The sequence below is a fragment of the Empidonax traillii genome, unplaced genomic scaffold (assembly GCF_003031625.1).
Source record: "Empidonax traillii isolate 1590-97213 ecotype Southwest subspecies unplaced genomic scaffold, ASM303162v1 scaffold650:size632282, whole genome shotgun sequence".
Lineage (NCBI taxonomy): Eukaryota > Metazoa > Chordata > Aves > Passeriformes > Tyrannidae > Empidonax > Empidonax traillii.
In genome coordinates this window covers 202,626-217,063 of record NW_020955843.1, presented here as the reverse complement: position 1 = coordinate 217,063, position 14,438 = coordinate 202,626, and the positions used below count along the sequence as shown (strand labels likewise).

The 14,438-nt window shown below is 38.1% G+C and overlaps 1 protein-coding gene across 3 annotated transcripts in view; it reads left to right on the top strand.

Annotated features, from left to right (window-relative positions):
* CDH8 (cadherin 8) overlaps positions 1–14,438 on the top strand; it is a 154,144-nt gene that overhangs the window by 76,895 nt on the left and 62,811 nt on the right. For all 3 annotated transcript variants that reach the window (XM_027899211.1, XM_027899210.1, XM_027899213.1), the window contains 2 exons: positions 758–877; positions 13,015–13,182. In XM_027899211.1, the coding sequence (XP_027755012.1) occupies positions 758–877; positions 13,015–13,182 (288 nt within the window). The remainder of the gene's footprint in view (positions 1–757; positions 878–13,014; positions 13,183–14,438) is intronic.

Below are 14,438 nucleotides of genomic sequence, written 5' to 3'. Positions count from 1 at the left end.
CTTTTATTTCAGCCAAAAAAAAGGTCCCTGCAGGAACCTTAATACAACCAACTGAATTTCATTCCATTTTTCTTCTTACAGAAATGGCAAGTGCTACGTTGCCTAAAAAATAAAAAGGGCAATTTACCTTAATTTTTTTTTTCTATTTATTTTTGTCAGAGTATGGAATTTATAACTCTGGCTAGGCAATGGCCCCCTGAGTGGCAGAGACTCATTTCAGAGACAATAGTTGTTGTCCTAACTCTGTCACTGTGGCCACATCAAATCATTATCATGGCTGCAAGCCAAGAGAAGGAAAAAGAATCCTTTTTATTATTGTTTTTCAGTGTGGTCTCTGTGACTTGGCGGGGTTCTTTCAAATGTGAAATTGGGTTTTAAATGCAACATATTATATTTATTATTAACCTTGTATTTCGTATCCCTTTGATATGATTCCTTTGCAAGCGCTTGAAGTCTACACAGATCTATCAGGTAGATTTAAATGCATTCTACAAAGCAACCTTAAATAATACAGATACTAAATGGGTTTTTGTTTTACCCAGAAATTCAGGCTGCTGGCATATATCAGCTTGAAGGAAAAACGTTTTGTTTCTGTTCCACAAGTAATGTTTTAACTTGTTACTGATGTTTTTTTCTTCTCTTATTATTGTAATACAGCTCACAAGGAAATGAATTTTTGCTTCAAATTAGTTTCTGAGCAAGATATGCAAATTTCTAGTGAGTGTAAACATTAATTGTGTGCATTCTTTCTGTTTAGGCACCTTTGTGACGAAAGTAACAGCTACAGATGCAGATGATCCAGTGTATGGAAATAGTGCCAAGCTGGTTTATAGCATTCTGGAAGGACAGCCTTACTTTTCTATTGAGCCACACACAGGTAGGTGACTCGGAATGTGAATCCCTGGGTTATGAAATGGCCTTGAGCTGCACCAGGAGAGGCTTGGGTTGGGCATTAGGAAAACTATCTTCATGGAAGGGGCTGTCCAGCCCTGTGATAGAGTCCCCATGCCTGGGGGATTTAAAACTGTGTGGATGTGGCACTCAGCATCACCCAGGGGTAACAGGGTCTAACCTGTGTTGCCTCAGAGTCTCATCCTGTGACAAGAGAAAATAAAACCATGTGCTATTGAAAATGGCAGTAAGGGTGGTGGTAAAGTTGCAGAAGTTACCAAAGCAGAACTGAAGGCAGAGAAAGAGCTGTGTGACTTATAACTGATCAGGGATTTCAAGGCTTGGCCCAGGGAATTTAATGAGCATAATGTAATTTTCGATACAAGACTATAGCATTTCCACTTAAAGGGAGTACAGTTTTAGCTTGGGAATTTCAGTGAATGTATTTTGTGTTTCCATTAAAATTATTTCTCTTTCTTGCTCGGATGGATCAATTTGGGGAGAGAAAGAACATCATACTGAGTGTTGATGTGGAGTTTTATGAGCCTGCATTTAGGATGACTTTATTTCTCTGTGGTTTTATAGTCTTGCAAGTCATCTAAAAGAAGTGCCAATAAATCCATTCCCTCTTGTTTTCTGGACATATGTCGTACTTACAGTAAATTCATTTAAGTTATGTCTAAAAAGTGTTTTTTAAAGTGATTTGATATTATTTCTAATATTCTTTCACTTGTTACTAGAAGCTCTTTTTAATCACTGTGAGTCAAGCAGCTGTGATCTCCTAAGGAGAAGAAATCTAAAACTCATTTTAAAACATACAAAAAGCTTCCTGAATTTATACAACTGTAAAGGATTAAAACAGGAATAAAAATTCTTCTTCCCATGCAGATTAAATTTTAAAATAAATACTAGGAGAAATTATTAAAAGCTGCTTTTAATAGCTCAAGTGTACTAAGTTTTCTCACCAACACTGAACACAGTACTCTTGTGCTCTTTAAAATCTGCAATGTCTTTAAGTCTTTCTGATGAAGTTGCATAGAAAAAACTACTTCCCATTCCTGAAAATGCCCTAACTTGTAGGGACTTCATGTAAATAGTGTACATCAATAATATTAATAGATTAATGGATTATTCCATTAAAGTGTTTTCTTCTAGTTGAAGGACAACTCTCCTAAAAATGAAAGTGGCCTCCAGAATGCAATTCAGTCTTTTCTTTTTATGCTGCATGTAAAATAGAGTTTTACTCCAGCACAGTACAGTGGGAAAAGAGCAGCTCATTCCAAAAATAAGTATATCACGAGAGAGTTACTGGTGAAGCCCTTTAGTTCCTGCTGGCAGAGTTGTGACAAGTCATGTGGAAATATAACTGACCAGACCTTTGACCATCAAGTGTCAAAGGATACTGTTTGATTCCTTTAAGATTACAAATTATTGCATGCAGTGATGACTTGCATCACCTAATTAGAGGGGAATTGGCTGTAGGATTTTTCTCAGTTTCTATTAGGAAAAGTTAGTGCCTTAGCACAGGAACACCTCAGCTTTCCTAAAGGAGCTGAGAAATGTATTCTCCACCTACACAGAAGATTTTTCACTTCTTTCACAGAAAAATAGACTGAAAGAAACATTCCAAATGTTAAAAATTGTTTGATTTTACTCAAGTTTCTTATTTGTATTGCATGAAAATCCTGATGCTTAATCCAAAGAAGCAAGTATTCCTCACCTAGGAGAATGATTTCCATTATCATGAAAGCCAGACAGAACTCCAAAGCTTCCTGGTGAACCTGAAAATCCTGATTTTTCTCCTGTTTCACTAGTATTAATTCCCCCCTCCTACCTTCATTTCCAGTCACAAATATCCCTTTGCATAGCAGTTCAGTTACCATGAAAACGACATAGAAGTTTCGGAGGGGAATTTATTCATAAAAATTCAACTGTGGCCGCAGTCCCTGAGCAAGTGGCTTCATGTTGAAGGAGCTGCTTGTGAATGAATAAATGGTTTAAGATTCCTCATTCTTCTGGATCAAAGGAGGACATCAATTATGTTCTTCTCTAAACCATTACCCCTGGATGAGTTTATGTTCCAAGCCTGTCCTGTGTTTCTTTATCATCTTTATGCACTGGCCTCCACCCATCGTGGAACCACCCCCCTGCTCTCACAGCTAGCACCAAACAGCACGCATTTGGTTGTTTAGGCTATGGAAACAACAAATATACATAAAATTCTAGTCATTAGGCAAACCAGGCACAAGAAACTGCTACCTCATGTCACACAGGGTGAAAAAGATTGTTCTAAAACAGAACGTCCAAAGCAAATAGAATGTGTTTTTTTGTTTGTTTGTTTTTGGTTTTGTTTTTTTTTATATTTATCCAACCTTAGCAGTGTGAACCATCCCAATTCTTAGTAACTAAACAAGGAAAACACATTCTCTTGCACATTTTTATGTCGTACTTCGGACTCTTAGGGAATGTTTTCATGTAGGAAGATGTTTGGAGACTGGTGTGACAGTGTAAAATTGAGGCAGAACAGGTGTAGTGGTGTTTTACCCGACACAAATCAAACCTGAAGCTCATCCTCCAAGCCTGGTAGATACTTTAGGGTCTGGGCTTGTTTGTTTTTGGTTTTTTTGGGGGGTGGGAGGGGACGTGGGTGTGTGTATGGCTGCGTTTTGTCTGCGGTTACATTTTGTTAGAGCCCCTGCTGAGTTGAAAACCTATTCAATTAATTTGAAGAAGAATTGTTCCTGAACACAGATCTCGTGTCTTTCCCAAAATGGAATCACTATTTTAAGAAATGGACTGTGAAAGTCATCCCCTCCAGAGTGTAAATATTTTCTGTCATTCATGGGAGCGTATCAAATGTTATCAAAAGTATAGCTCTTTAGAACTGATTTATTGACTGTTTTTATAAATGACTGGCCTCTTTTTATCTTTTTTTTATTAGAAACTAAGAGTAAATTTAGATGTGTGCAGCTACCAGCATGAGGACAGCCACGGCTAGGCTGTGCTGTCTCTACCTTTTTAATTTCCTGGCTCAGAGTAAGGACTGTCTGACCTTACTGCTCTGTTGCAATGGCAAGTGGAGAGCCAACCATCAGGAATAATCCCAGCCATGCCTCCTGACTGCTCTGCCTTCTCTAGCACCTGAGCAAAAAGAGGGAGCAATGGTGTAGGATGTGGCTTCATGCCTATGGTAGAAAGGATTGTCACACCTGAGGGTAAATGTGAGGGAAGCATTGCTTGCTCTTCTGCTCCTTGGTTCTACTATTGACTTGTCAGTAAGTGAGTGTAGTCTTTACCTGAATCACACTCTAAGCTGAAACTCTGACATTGCTCTCAACCTCCTCTCTGAAACAATTCTACAATGCTGGGCACACAGAAATAAGTACCTGTGAGTGACCCGTGAAACAATAATTTTCCATTACCCAAGATGAAAAATGCAAACACTGCTGCAGTCCTGGTTCTCAAGTTCTTCTCTGTGAGTTATAGACACATGAAAGGAGGTAATTCAGAAGTTATTTTTCACTCAGTGCTCTGAATATGGCTTAGGGTAAATGCTTTTTTGATGGCTTGTTCTGAATATTTTTTTGCTTTTCATAGGCGAATTTTAATATGACCATTGGTTTGGTGGGTAGAGGGTAGATATAAATAATACATGACAATAATAGAGAATTAGATTTTTCTGTTAGAGGCAAAACTTGTGATGACATCAGAATAGTAGCAAAACTCATGGTGGAGTGGAATACATTCCTTGTATCGTTATTGTTACATCTCACTAACTGGTGTCAGGCTTCTTGCCTACTGTGTTTTATTTATAAAGGTATGTGAGCTGTGTCATAATCCGAATTATGACAATTCCAAATGCTGGCAAAGGGGGTTCCTTAAGGCTGCTAAAAGTAACTGGAGCACACTTCTCACTTTTAAGCTTTTTCAAGGACATTAAATCATGACTGTCAGCTTTAAAATAAGATTATCATAATGGAACCTAATATGAAGTGACACTGTGTTCTACAATATAGGGATGGCAGAGGAAATACATTTTCAGCTGTGTCTGACTTATTTACATTTCACATGAACTTAAATAGTGTCACTCCTACACATACCTGAAATAAAGCTCCATGAACAAGGCAAATTACACCCAATGCCCTCCTGCCTGGGAAGCACATGGGATTAGTCAGGCTCAGACCTTTACTACCTGTGAGAAAGAACAGATTTCAAACTGGGCTGTGGCCCTTTGGTACAAAGCCAAGGCTCAGGTTACTGCAGCTGAGATGAATAAAAGAGTCAGGGGACCTAGAAAGCTGAAGACTCTCCTAATAAATGTGGGTATTTCTTTGGAGAGTGAAAAATCAACTTTTTTTTTCCTATACCTAGTTTAACTTGCAGTTGAAAGTGCACATGCTTTAACCAACAGAGCTTTTAATGATTTAGTGTGTGGCCCTCTCTGGTGCACGGTGTTGAACCTTGTAGTTCTGAAATCAGAACATAAATTAATAGGTCTGGGAGGAATGAAAGCTGCATTCAGCAGAAGCCAGGTTTGAATCTTTTATTTTAATTTGCAGTCCAGCAGAATAAAAAGAAGTAAGGGAACAAGAGGGTAAACAGCAGCAACTTTTCAGTTACTGATGTTTTAACTGTGATGTTACAGGCTCTTTCTTCTACCTGGTTGTTAATGTGCTGTTCATCAGCAATGGCACAGCACAAGGTGCCCTCAGAATATTGTGTGTAGGACTGATAAGACCAGTCATCATAAAAAAAAAAAGCCTACTGAGATAACCAGGAGAGTTCAAAGCAGCGTAGCTAAGGTCAGAAGCATATTACTTATAGTGAAAGATTGATTGAACTTAATTTGTATAAACTGGATAAAAGGTGATTAAAGAAGGATATGAAATCACTACACAAATATTTGAGAGGTGTTATTAAAAGAGAGACATGGGAACTGTTTCTGTAATTACTCATGATAAAATGACAAGGTAGCATTTCGAACTGGAGGGAAGACAGTGCTGGTACAGGAAGGACTCTGCAACTGTTCGGGGAAAGTAATGACCTGCTGGGAGCAGAACTCACTTGTGTTCAACAGGGCCTTTCTAAACAGTGCAGCTTCTAAATACTTTAGATTTAAACCCTCATGGGATTAGTGTAGGGAGAGAACTCGTTTGCCATGAGTCAGAGTGTGGATTGAACTGCTGTTTTCTAGCTCACTCTATTGACTAGTGCTGCTGCCACATCCTTACCAGTTACTACAGATTTAAAGTGAGTAAACTTCTAACTGCAAAAAATGAAAAGAGGCATGAACTGGGATGGGTTGGTGTTGTTCTGCCTTAGCAAGAGAGCTGTAGGAATTCCTTTTTATAGAATCATAGAGTGATAGAATGGTTGGATTGGGAAAGGGACCTTAAAGATCATCTCATTGCAACCCCCTGCCAGGCACAGGGGTGTCTTCCACGAGAAGCAGGCAGGTGTTTACAGCCCAGACAGCACCATTCCCAAGGCAGCAGAAAGGTTCCAGCACATTCAGGGATTTCTGGAGTTTATCACTGCTCGCTGCTGTTACAGCACCTTCAGCTCAGGCTTGACAGCACGTGATGTGCTTGGGCACGAGGCTGGAATCAGAGCCTGTGTTCAAACCAGGGGGATTCCTTTCTTGTCTCTGTGCACTGAGCAGACTGGGCAGCCCGAGCAGCTGCATGAAGGTGTTTGTACAGAGAGTCTGTGCTGGCTCTGCGAGTTGCCCTGGTGACAGCCCATTAGGAGAGCGGGGCTGACACAGAGCACAGCCCTGAGGGTCAGTCCCACCACTCTCAGTGAGGAGCACAGAGAGCAATTATTATGGATGAGGTACTTGGGATTGGGCCCTTCAGTAGCAGCAAGAGCTGTCTTTCCTGATTAATAAGGGAAGTATAAAATCGCTGTAGAGGTGTTTGAAAGCAGTTGTGACGGTCTGGAGCTGCTAAAGCTGAGTGGCCTAAGATCAAGGCAGATTGGCATTTGGAAAAAAAAGTGATGCCTGCTTCTAGAGTTTATCAAGTAGCAAAAAAAGCTGATACTACACATATTCCTTGCATTTCAGAGCAATGCCTCTGTCATTTTAGAGAGCTAGTGAGGTAGTTTGAGCTTGACTGTTCCTCATGCTGAGTTAAGAAAATGGGCAACAGATCTAAATAATGTTGTGCTTCAATAGCCTGAATTAGAGAGAGGAATTTGAACTACACAGCTGGAGCTAGAAAGCACCTGAAAAAGAATCCAAGGCTACTTTCTGTAAAGTGTCTAGTGTAATCATAGCTATTAGGGGATCGTTACAAATAAAATCCTGAGGAAACAAGGTCATAAATGCAGTGCAAAATGTCTATTTACTGCATTCAGGCTCAGTTGTTGAGAGGGTGATACTTTCACCATGCCACTGAAATGGCCCCAGGGAAAGGGAGATGGCTGGTAAGTAGAGATTATAGCTTTTTACCTATTCAATAAAACCCAGACACAAGTTCACCTGAGTTAAAATATTTAATATTCTAATAGGTGTTATCCATCCTATATTATATACTTCTAGCAGAATGCACAGAGTGAGAGGTAGGTTGTGTTAACAAGACCAGAAAACACAAAACTGGCAGTAATATGGGCTGAAAAAGAAAATACAATAGAAGGGAGGTTACACAGGAAACAAAAATTAATATAACTATATTCAAACTTCATCTCACAGTTCAAGAAAACCTGCCATCTTCCTCATAACATTTTCAAAAATAAACATTAGAATAAAATATGTACACTGTTAGCTTCTCTATTAAAAATACAAAAATGTCACAGAATCACTCCACAGAAAATGGTATAATACAGTATTTGATTCTCCACCCAGTCATTATTTTTGCTGTGTCTAATGTCTTTGATTTGAAATATATCTCTATCTGAATGGAGTTCAGACAACTCCTGGAGCTGATAACTTTTATAGAAAGTTAGACAACTTTGCCAGAGATTTCAGATAATTTTCTTGTCTCGCTAAAATGAAAATCCTAAGGCAGTAGAACTAAACAAGAAATTAGAATATTTGATGATAATTCTTATTAAAGAGATTATGATGGGGGCAAGTAGAATTAAAAACAGAGGATCAGTATTCCTGTATCCCATCATCAAGTACTAAATTTTTTTCAAATGTGGAGTTAAGTTAGTTGTGATCTATTAATTTTTTAGGAATTATAGTACAAGTTTTCCATAGATCTCCATGTGAACCTTTTTTAAGGACTGCTAAAACATCACTGAGGTCAGTGTGCTTGACAGGAATACAAAGAATGCTTCTCACGGCTCTCTGAAGAAATTGCAAAATTGATTTTTTCAGGAGTTTGGGTCCTAAAAGACTGTTATATTTAATAAGAATCTCCACCAAGATTTTAGCACTCCACCAAGATCAAAGCAATTACTTAGCTCTTCCAAAATGATGTAGGGAAAGTTCCAAAGTGTGCAAGTCGAAATAGCAGGAAGTCTTCAACAAAACGTGTGAGATGAATGAGATGCTTAAAAAAGGCTTTTCAAGGGCCACATTCCAATTTTGCATAGTGCCTGCTTGGTTTTGTTCCATGTTCTCAATTATTATTATGTGTAATTTTATAGCATTACCATAAAGACATCTTTAAAAAATGGAGAGAAATAAAGAAAGCTAGATCCTTATTTCTTTTGCTTCTTTTGCTTCTCCTCTTTCTCTTCATGAGCTACAGCCTCTGACACATTGCTTCTTTTCCCCTGGTCCTTTCCAGTGTGAGAACAGTGTATATTCTTCCAAACAGGTTTTTGAAAGTAGTCCACAGGGGTGCATTTTAACTGGTTCAAGTTGTGAGGCAGATTGTGCAAATTGCTCAGTGTGTGCAGTTAAGGCCACTGCAAAAGTAAATCCCCTTCTGCAGCTGTTTTATTTGCCATTGAGCAGTGTGACACCAATGGCTGTTTAGGAAAAGCAACTCAGCCTAAAAAAAGAAAAAAAATATAGGTACTTCCAATATCATTGGGGGTTTGCACTCTTGGAAGGAATAAACTGCTTCTGGAATCCTTTGCCTTCCAACCTGCTTGAGGCAAAGGATCTGGGGGAAAATTTTGATGCAGGTTTCTGATTCGTGGTTGCACTACATGTCCATTGAATGTTTTCATAGGACAGGGTCTGTGCAGTATTTTAGGGTGCAGAGAGACAAAGCCTTAGCTTAGACATGTTGAAGGGAGGAAACCTCCAGTGAAAATTGAATGCCCTTTCCCCAAAAAAGATCAGGTTTATCCCTTCCCACTCTTGACAGATAGATTCTTGGAAACTTATGGGAATACTACAAACTTTGCAGGCAGCCCCTTCTGTCAGTACTTGCCTTCTCCTTTAGAGATTGATCCCCTAATGTTTAACTGAAATCTCTCTTGGTGCAGTTGAAACCCATTTTGTGGTATATGTTTTAGGCCCATGATTTCTTCTCTTATCCTCAGTGCAAAAGCAGAGTAGCTCCCAATATTTTTTACATATTTCCTCCTTTCCCTGACTGTATAAATCAATACTTTTCAAAACTGGGCACACAGGTCCAGCTGCAGCCTTATCTTTATGAGTGAACTGGAAGGATTATTCCACAGTTCTTCCATATAACATGTTAACTAATATACCAGGAAATGTTTGAGCATTTTTATCAGCACTCAGCTCATTTTGACTCCACATTCTCTTCTGTCTTGTGAGTCATCTGCTCTATTGTAATTGGGAAGTTAATTGTTTCCCCCATGCAAAATGCTCTTTACTTGGCAACTGGAGGTGCATCCTGCTATTTTAGACTGTCCAAATTGTGAAAATTGTTTTGAACTGTTCTTCCTGTACTTGCAATGACTCCCAACTTTGTGTTATCTGAAAGGCTTGATAAGTCCTTCCTGCCTTCCATCATTCAGGAAATATTGAATGATGCTAGAAGCAGAACAAACCCCATGAACCGTGTCATCCATCTCTCCACTTTGACAGTAAGCCATTGATAACTGTTTGGAGTACAATCTTCCAACAAGCATCTACCTGCCTTACATTAGGTTATGGTAATTCTCTCTCTTTTAAACTACTGCTGTTTGGCACATCCCATTTCCATCCATCATTGCATGCTGAAAGTGATTATGTTTTTTATTCTCCATTTGTTTCTGGGTTGAATTGAAGCAGAGCAGGTTGAATGCTCAGTGAGTTAATGTTCTGTGTGCTGGATGTGTGTTAGTATTTGCTAAGCCTGAATTGTGTTCTAAAAATAAACAGAAGGTTTCAGTCCTTCCTGCAAGCCCAGCCTGAAAACTGGGGAATAAAGCAAAGGAACAAATAAATATCCTTGAGATACTCTGTGCATAGATCAGTCTGTGTTTGTCTTGATCACAATAGGGGAGGATGGAGCTTTATGGTGTTTATTAATTTGCCTCCTAAGAGGTATCAGCACTTCTCCTTTGCTGACCTCAATTCTGTAGATTCTGAATGTAGGAATACCGGTGGTAACAATCAGCCTGTGTAATTTGGATGGATTTAATGCTTAAAACCCTTCCATTCCTCTTGTAGTCATTTAAACAGTAAACTGCTTTTTGGCTTTTTATTGAGTTTGAAATTGAAACTTGACTTTGTCTTTGGCTCAGCTTCTGGCAAGTGGTTTATGGTCTGAGACAGCAAATATGTATAAAACTATTGAAATAACAGCTTGTGTTAGTATCTTTGTACAGAAAAAGAAACCTCCAAATTTTTATATCTTAAAACTCAGAAATTATAGGGGGTTTTTAGACACTTTTAAAGGTATTTAATCTTCCAAATATCTTTCAAACCATAGGCAGGGGCTAGACAGTTCCATACATTAGGAGACAAATTAAAATACATGTCTAGGAAAAATCATCACTTTAGTGAAATAATTGACTTTTCTCAGAGGAAACTGCAGAATACAAAATATGGCATCATATACAAGTCATCTGTAGGCCAGACTTAACTATGTAAATTAGATTAAAAAACCCAAACAAACAGAGAAACTCTGCCTAAAAAATAATAATGAAGAAAAAGTATACGAGGCTTAATATAAACTCCATTGAAATAAGGTTTATTGATCTTTGGATCAGCTCTATCACCGAAAAAAAATGAATGTGGAGCAAATTCTGTCACCCTAAGTTTGCATTAATCTGCTTTCTATGAGCCATCTCATTTATAACAATAGACTCATTTGCTGAATGCATCATCATTATTCCTAAACAGTAACCCAGTCAGTCCAAACTCATCACAACTGTCAAATGCTTTTAGGAATCAGTATCATTTCCTCTCCTTACCCAGGCTGCCATGCAGGAAATGACCCTACTCTTTTACTGAATATATTTTGCACCTATCACATCTGAGAAATGTTTATTGTTGTCCTCTGGGAGTTACTGTTCTGTTTTCCTTCGGCAAACTTAACACAAGCACATTCTTCAGTGTGATGCAGAGTCACTTCTGTTCCCTCCTAATTCACCTTTACCTGAAGTGCTGTTGGCCTTGTGGCTTCAAACCCCACTTGTCCTGTTCTGGAATGAAAAGCCCCTGATTGTGCACCCATCTGGGCATGTCCCTTTGTCACCTGCTCCAGGTGACCCTGCCTTGGCAGGGGGGTTGGACTGGATCCTCTCCTTCCAACCCCAACTACCCTGTGGTTCTGAGATCCCTGGGAACACAAGATTTCTCTGGCTTGGCTGTTGTAGAGATAAGACAGAGGTTTCATTTTCATCCTGAATTAACCTTTCAAAATATCTAAGGCAACAACCAAAAACGTCTTATAGCAATAATGTACAAAAGTGTAGGGTGCAGGACTGCTCTCCTGCCATGTTTGGTGGTTATGGAGTGTTGCTCTCAGTGTGGTTCTGTGCTCAGCCACGAAGAGAAGGGCTGAGCACACTCTTAGTATTGTAATATTTAAGATAAATGGATAATTAATAAATATGAGCATTCACTTTAGAATTGATAAATGTTAGCATTTACTAAAAGGCGTCTCTGTTAATGGTGAAGACCAGGATCATTTCTTTATTCTACATGAATAGATAATCTTAGCATTTCAGCCAGTGTCATTTCTAAGAGGCTTATTTAATAGAAACTGTGCCACACAAAAGAATAAAAGCTGTATGAAGTCTCCACAGCTATGCCAGTCCCAACAGAGAAATCAAAACTAACAGATTTACAACAAGAATTGATTGCCATCCAAAAACTCCTGACAGTACTTAACAAATAATGGGTATAAAAAGCCAACTTAGAGCATGAGAGGTAATGAAATGTATGAATTACAAAGATTTAGTGAGTTACTGTCAATGTCTGCCCAGATAAATATGTTGGGTTTTGTTTGGATTTTTTTTTTGTTTGTTTGTGTTTGTGTTTTTTCAGGTAGAATTAAAACATAGATTAAAAGGGAAAAAAAAGTCCATGTTCAATTTAACATTTAGAATTGTTTTCCTTAGGCTTAGAAGGACTTCTTTAGTCCATTATGATCTTATTATTATGGTGGTAGTTATTAAACTCTGATGAAAACTAGTTAATTTTACTGTTAAACATTTAATGTTGCACTTTGCTTACATATTGGGAATATATTAGTACATCACAGGTGGAAAAGTTTTGGAAAGAAAAAGAGGCTTTATTATTTCATTGTCCATGAAATCTATAGGAGTTTGCCCTGGATTTAATTGTGGTGTCCATTGCTGATATTTCCTGCTATCCCACTGACGTTTTATATTCGGATATACAACAGATCATTTTACTTCTCTATATTTAAAATATTTTAACAACCTGACAGATGTTTACAGTTTCAGTTTCCCATGTATTTGTCTTGTTTGGGAATTCTGTGGGGAAACAATGGATTTCTGTGGGTGGTGCCAAAGCAACCGAGAAGTTTGTCAGGAATAAAATGTAAAAAATAATGTTTATCACACAGCTATGATTAAGTCTTGGGTTTTGAACAGCAGTTTCGCTGCACTGTTAGTTAAATAAAGGTAGGTGACCTCCTATAATTTTTTAAAAATCTCAAATTCTTCTTCATTCTTTGTATCAAGAGATGGACCTTTAGCAGTGTTTTGGATACCAGTATTTACATACATTCTTAAAACCATCTGCAAACTGAATTTGGGTCTGGACCTGACTGTTTTTCCCCCCCGTTATTGTAGCTATAATTAAAACAGCTCTTCCCAACATGGACAGAGAAGCCAAAGAGGAATACTTTGTGGTCATCCAAGCCAAGGACATGGGAGGACATATGGGTGGACTCTCTGGAACTACCACGGTGACAATTACACTCACGGATGTCAATGACAATCCTCCCAAGTTTGCACAGAGTAAGTGCCATTATGTGTATGTGTTCTGTATAAGAAAGTATTATAATGTTGTTTTATTGGTTTTTTAAATCAAGTTTGGGTTTTTTTATTTAATCTTGTTATTGGCTGGGTTTGTAATGTAATTTTAAAAGAAATGTAGCTGTTATTAGAGAAAGTTTAATAGTTCTCTGCCTGATTAGGAGCTTAGGAAAGAGGGAATTATGTCCACACCAGTGTACACAGATCTGGGTCTTCCTTGTTACCCCTCTTACATCCACACAAAAGGGGTTGGAGACTTTTTAAAATAAATATATTTACTTTCAGTGCAGTTGTTTCTATATGCTTTGTTGCTTCCATCTCATGCAGACAAGTGACCCCACCATTAAAAGACATATATAACAGATAAAAGAAATAAAGGTTTGACTAATTAGGTAATAGTGAAGAAAACAAAGAAGATAAGTCTGAGTCTAGATAATTGTTGATCTTTAATTCAAAATCCATATTTACTACTGTGGCTCCAGTGGGTATCTTGCTGAGCTAGGTTAAAACGATTTGGCATCCTACTGAGATTCTCTGCAAGCTTTGTAGTCTATTTCCAAGATGAAGACAAAAAGAAAAAAAGGAAAGGGGTGAGAATATTGACTGCATCAATTTTATTCGGAACAGGTGCAATCCAATACACTATTAGAAACTTATCATTTTATCCAGCTTGTTCTGGAAAATAAAAGTTATGAGGTATTAAGAGTCAGTTTGGTTTGAGTTTGCATCTAGACTTTGAATCATATTTGCTTCATTAGAAGTATGTTTTTTTCTATTAAGGTACTCGTGGACTCGATGTAAAATTAATTCTTTTCTACGCATGCATGACTTGAAGTCCACTTTTACCCTGTTCTGAGGACACAAATGGGTTTGTCCTAGTACTCAGCATGTGATAAATACTCCTATTTAGTCTAAAAAATGCCCAAGCAGATGGAAAGAGGGAGAAATCAAAAATAAATAAGCGGAGGCAAAAGCTTATTTGCACAATATATATTTTATTGCCTCATCTTAGTGGTTTTTAACAGATAAGCACTCTGCACAATAAGAGGTTTTATCTCATAAGGTAGGAAATGCATAAATTTTTTACTTTGTATCCCATTGCATTGCTTGTCCCTGTGTATTAGTGTTTTCCAACAATTTCCCTGATAATTGTAAACTCCAGCACATGAACCATATCACCAGAATGCAGAGGGACATTTCCTTTATATACCTGCGATGTACTGCAGCTGTAACTCAGG